This window comes from Agelaius tricolor, unplaced genomic scaffold, assembly GCF_023055355.1.
Source record: "Agelaius tricolor isolate 1412-34295 unplaced genomic scaffold, bAgeTri1.0.p SCAF_2, whole genome shotgun sequence".
Classification (NCBI taxonomy): domain Eukaryota; kingdom Metazoa; phylum Chordata; class Aves; order Passeriformes; family Icteridae; genus Agelaius; species Agelaius tricolor.
The window spans coordinates 12,256,210-12,261,601 of record NW_027269262.1 but is presented as its reverse complement, the minus strand read 5'-3'; the positions used below and the strand labels follow the sequence as shown (position 1 = coordinate 12,261,601).

The following is a 5,392-nucleotide window of genomic DNA, read 5'->3' as shown; positions in this document are numbered from 1 at the left end:
TTCAAAGCCAACGCGTTCTAAGATGACACACTCCCCCCAGTTAATTCCATCTGCTGGAGGTGTTTTCTAAACATGGGACTATTGCTTTGGAAGGAAGCACAGCTCAAAAGCGAGGTAATAAGGTTGAACTGTAAATACCTTTGTATTTATTTACAGCCTAACCCTTAACAATGCAACAGCAATTACTGCTAAGTGTTGCCTTTAGATAAGAGATTCTGATAGGAAACTGTATTAACTTGAAAGCAGATTTTAGGCCTTAAATATCTGTAATCAAATAAACTTATTTCCAAGTCTGACTGACAAGGCCGGTTCTTTTAAGTTAATGGATTTATTGCATTTTGGTGGTTACTTACAAAAGGGGAAGGTGATCCCCATTGACAGTAGGTTCTTAATAGTAAATTGTCCAGAAGGTAGGATTCTTGATCTGACAAGATGCCAGTCTGTGCAGCACTCATTTGCTGCCCTGGTAATATATATATTTTTTTCCGATTTGAGGACAACTGAGAGAGGTAAGGAGAGGGAAAAAAAAAAAAAAGGAAAAAAGAAAAAAAGAAAGAAAAACCAAACCAAAACAGCACCCAAGCAACTATATAAGAAAAATTCGCCCACACAAAATGTTTTAAAAATAATCTGTCCGAGCAATTGAGACACAGACCAGTAGTGAAGTCCCTGAAGGACGGGAGTAATGCAGAGCTGTAAAGGTGTAAGGGTAGACTGCACAAGTACCCTTTAACACTACTGCTCTTTCCCCCTCCCCCGAAATAAAATAGTACTTTATATGTTACAGAAGCGGCTTCACTGATGTGATTGCACGCTTTGCTATCACTTCTAAGAAGCAGTAATTTATATGCTGGCATTATATTTAAGAGTACACGTACTACAGATTATTTGGCATCTGCTATACACTGGAGTTTAGAAAAATATGCAATACGTATATGAAACTATAAATAAATACGTAATCCTTCTTTAAATATAGGTACATATGTAAATCCTAGATATAAATACATTTGAAACACACACAGAGCAATCGATAGCTCGGCATATACAGTTACACATGGTCTGGAATCTAGTGCATGCAGTTCTACCTCGGAGTTATCACTTAATATATCCTTACATAGGCATATCATTTAAAACAACCTAATGTCGCCATACTACTGTGTATGGTCAAATGTTTCCAGGTCTTGCCATTAATTGCTAAGAAAACGTGTTTGTTTATTTGCCAACTCAGAGCTGCCATGGGAAAGTATTTTTTTCCTAGCGGATAAGGCGAGCTGACTAAGTGGAACATATTGCAGAAGAGACTGAAAAGGGATTTTTCGACCTGGCAGTTCCTAAATGGTCTTTGGAATTTGTGCGGAGGGGAACAAGCTGTTCCAGCGACAAAGTTAGTTATGAAATCCCTTTTCCCTCTCTTTCTTTCTCTCTCTCTCTCTCTAAATGAAAGCATTAAAATATACAGACGTGTAAATGATCATTCCAACTGAATGGTAATTTATTAATAAACAAACAATGCAATACCTTCAGAATATTTTCAACAAAAAAAAAAAAGAAAAATATTGATAGAATAAGATTAATACAGTTTCCCTTTTTATATATAGTGAAAAAAAATCAGCGTTTCAGTCAATTATAACGTCACTTTTCAGGAAAGGGGGAAACACTTTCTGGCGTTTGGTCCGCAACATCCAACTACAAATTAAAAATAAATTACTATGTCGCAATTTACATTTTAAAACAAGTCCTTGTAGAAGAGGAAGGGGAGGGGGAAAGAAGCTGGTACTCTATGCTGGACTTTTCGCCCCCTTTTAAACACGGGGCATGACAATACCTTAAGGGACCAGGAAAAGCGCGGGGTGGGGGGGCGGGAAAAAAAAGTATTTCTCAAAGCAATTAGAAAAAAAAAAAACTTACGTGTTATTGGAGTAACACTGTCCTTTAACAAACCAAGACATGCTTTGGGGCTGTCTCTGTACAAAAGCTTTTCGCGATGCGCTCGCTTCCCTCCGCGGGCGCTGCGAGGGCCGGCGGCGCGGTGCGGAGCTGAGTTCCTGCGGTGTCCCCGCGACGGGGCGCGCTCAGAACTTGCCGCAGTCGTAGACGAAGGCCCCGGAGGTGCGGTAGAGCGGCTGGCTGCCGGGGAAAGCCATCTGACAGCTCCCGCCGCCCCCCGCCCCGCCGCTGCCGCCGCCGCCCCCTGCCCCGCTGCCTCCTCCGCCGCCGCCGCCGCCGCCCGGCGAGGCGCTCAGCCCGAGCCGCGGCGCCTCGAACACCTCTCTCGGGGCGGCGGCGAAGCCCTGCTGCGGCCCCGCGTAGCCCGCCGCGCCCGCCAGCGGGCCCAGCTCCCCCGCCGCCGCCGCCGCCGCCGCCGCGGCCGCCGCCGCCTGGTTGAGGTACCAGGAGGCCAGGCGGCCCTGGTGCGGGTGCGGGTGGTGCCCCTCCTGGTGGCCGCCCGCCGCGCCGCCCAGCCCGCCGTGCCCCAGCGCCCCGCCGCCGCCGCCCCCCGCCCCGCCGCCGCTGCCGCCGCCGCCGCCGCCGCCCGAGGGCATCGCGTACTCGGGCAGCGGGTCCTCGGCGGGGCTGGCGGCCGCGGAGGGCAGGTGGCCGGGCCGGTCGGCGCCGCCCGCCGCCGCGTACAGGCTCATGGCCTGCATGTTGCAGTGGTAGGTGCCGGCGGCGGCGCCGGCGGCCGCCTGGCCGCAGGGCGAGCCGTAGACGGAGCTGTGTCCCGGCGAGTATCCCCCGAGGGACAGGGCGGGCGGGATGCCGGTGCGCGGGGCGGCGGCGGCGGGGGCCAGGAGGCCGGCGCCCAGCTCGGCGGCGGCCTGCGGCGAGCCCCGCAGCGAGGTCATGATGTTGTCCACGCTGAAGCCCGGGCCGTGGTGGTGGGGCGGCGGCGGGGGCGGCGGCGGGGGCGGCGGGGGCTCGGGGGCCTCCAGGCTGAGGGAGCGGCTGGAGGGGAGGGTGCTGCGGGGGCTGCCGCCGCTGGAGAGGCTGCTGCTGCTGTCGGGGCTCTCGATCTTGGGCACGGCGCCGAGCGGCGGCGCGGCGCCCGGGGGGGACACGGCCTGCGGCGGCGAGGCCGTGCCGTTCTCCGTCTTGATGTCCTGGATGCGGACGGGCGGCGGCGGCGGCGCGGCGCTGCCCCCGGCGGGGCCGCCCTCGGGCTCGGCGGCGGCGGCGGGCGGCGGCGGGCGCGGCGGGGCATGGTCCTTGAGGTGCAGGCGGTCCTTCTCCTCCTTGTCCTTGACGGCGTCCTTCTTTTTGAAGCGGCGGCGGCGGCGGAGGAAGCTGCCGTTCTCGAACATGTTGTAGGAGTCGGGGTCGAGGGTCCAGTAGCTGCCCTTGCCGGGCTTCTTGTCGTCGCGGGGCACCTTGACGAAGCACTCGTTGAGGGAGAGGTTGTGGCGGATGCTGTTCTGCCAGCCCTGCTTGTTGTCCCGGTAGAAAGGGAACCGCTCCATGATGAACTGGTAGATCCCGTTCAAGGTGATCTTCTTATCGGGAGCGTTCTGGATGGCCATGGTGATGAGGGCGATGTAGCTGTAGGGCGGCTTCACCATATCCTTGGGCTGCGGCGGTGGCGTGTAGGGCCCGTAGGCTCGGGCCATGCCGGCCGGGTACTGCTCGTGGGCCGGGTGGGAGTACATGCTCATCGGCGCCGGCATGGCCGTGTAGCCCCCGCCGGCCGCCGCCGCAGCGGCACGGTAGTAGCTCTGCTCTCCGCCGAGGTACGGCACCACTCCTAGGGAGTTGGGACTGGACACGGAGTAGCGAGCCTGCATGTCCTCCCGTCAGCTTTCCCCCACCCTCCCCGCCGGACCAAACAGCGCGTCCCTTCCCCCTCCACCCCTCCGCCGCTCCGCGGACCGAGCTGGACCGGGCGGCCGGGCAACCCCCACCCCCCCACCCCCCCGGCGGAGCGCGGAAAAAGGGAGGAAGAATAACGACGGCAGCGCCGAAAGCCTCCTCTTCTTCGCCCGGGAAAGCCCACCGGCGAGCTCCCGCGCTCCACGCGGAGGGGGAAAAAAAAAATCAAAAAAGGGGGGGAAAAAGGAGGGGGGACAAAAAAGGGGGAAAATGTTTTAAAAAAGAAAACGGCGGAGGAAAAAAAAAAGTAATCGCAGCGGAGAAAGCAACTTCCAAACGCAGAAAGAGTATTAAGAAAATAAAACCTTTGCAAAGAGGCTCCCACGCTCCCAGTTCCTTGTTCCACGGGGATCTGCAACAAGTTGTCTGCAAAGGAGGGACAAAAGTAGAGGGATGTGTTTTGTTGGCTTTTTTAAGCGAGCAGAAGAAGAAAAAAATCCACCTTCCCGATCTCCCAGTGCAAAGTTTCCCTCTCTCTCTCCCTCTCGCTTTTTTTCAGTCTCTTTTTCAGTCGCAGGCTGCTTTGGGAAGCATCGGAAAAACTCCTGAACTTTTGAGCATCCGTCACCACGGCGAGAACTTTTTTACGCACTTACAGTTTTCTCCTTTTTTTTTCCCTCCCTCTCCTCTCTCGGTCTCCCTTTTTTTTTTTTTTCCTCTCTTTTTTTTTTCTTTTCCTCCTTTTGCAGGCGGCTCAGCTCCGCCCCGCCGAGCTGGGCCGGCCAATGAGAGCAGGGAGACACCCCGGGCTCTGAATGAGGAGGGAAAAAAAAATAAAAAAGGAGAGATCCAGGAGAAGAAAAAAAAAAATAGAAAGAAAGAAAAAAAAAAATCCCCACAGCAGCTCCGGGAGTTGTAGCGCTCGGGGACCGGCCACACACACTCGACGGCACACGCGGACGCCCTGAGCGCCGCGGAGCCCCGCGTTCTCTCAGGCCGCTGCACACCCGCGGGGAGCCTCCAGCGCCCGCGCATTTTGCGCGACGACCCCGCCCGAGCCCCACTGCCCTACACCTCGCTTGCTCGCCCTCACACCCGTGTCCTTACGCGCGTCCTTACGCACGCACCCCGGGCACACGCACCATGTGCATGCCCTTACCAATATATATGTGTATATATATATGTATATATATATATTTGTGGTGTATACATGTATGTGTGTGCATGGAGCTTCCCCCAGAGTTCCTTCCACCCACGCGCGCACCCCGCGCTCTGCCACGCGCGTTTTCTCCACGAATGTTACTTCTATTATTATTATTTATTATTATTATTATTTTCTTTATTGTTGTTGTTGTTGTGTGTGTAAGCTCCTCGGTCTATTTTCTCCACACGTTCCAGTCGGACTCTCTCCTCCCATTCCCTTCAGGCTGCCGCTCCTGTCGGCGGGCCGGCTCCGTGCCGGTGTGCCGGCTCCGTGCCGGTGTGCCGGCTCCGTGCCTGTCCGCCCCGGCCAGAAGCTCACCCCAGCTGCCTCCCACCCCCCACGCCCGCAGGGGGACGGCGAGAAAAGTGCGTGTCTGTATGTGTG

At 55.6% G+C, this 5,392-nt stretch overlaps 1 protein-coding gene across 2 annotated transcripts; it reads right to left on the bottom strand.

Annotated features, from left to right (window-relative positions):
• Nucleotides 1–309: 309 nt before the first annotated feature.
• Nucleotides 310–4,885, bottom strand: FOXC1 (forkhead box C1). Of its 2 annotated transcripts, none has more exons than XR_011683452.1 (2): nt 1,909–4,885; nt 310–1,686 (listed from the first exon to the last, which is right to left on the bottom strand). XR_011683452.1 is itself a non-coding variant. In XM_071452995.1 (2 exons), the coding sequence occupies exon 2, from the start codon at nt 3,777–3,779 to the stop codon at nt 2,073–2,075; it is 1,707 nt and encodes a 568-aa protein (XP_071309096.1). In that variant the 5' UTR covers nt 3,780–4,230; nt 4,307–4,885; the 3' UTR covers nt 310–2,072. The 2 variants fall into 2 exon arrangements, 1 of the variants encoding a protein (XP_071309096.1); XM_071452995.1 differs by having other exon boundaries at nt 310–4,230; nt 4,307–4,885.
• Nucleotides 4,886–5,392: the final 507 nt, after the last annotated feature.

Bases quoted from the DNA above. Each gene is read 5' to 3' on its own strand.
- FOXC1 (XM_071452995.1), bottom strand. From the start codon at position 3,779: ATGCAGGCTCGCTACTCCGTGTCCAGTCCCAACTCCCTAGGAGTGGTG.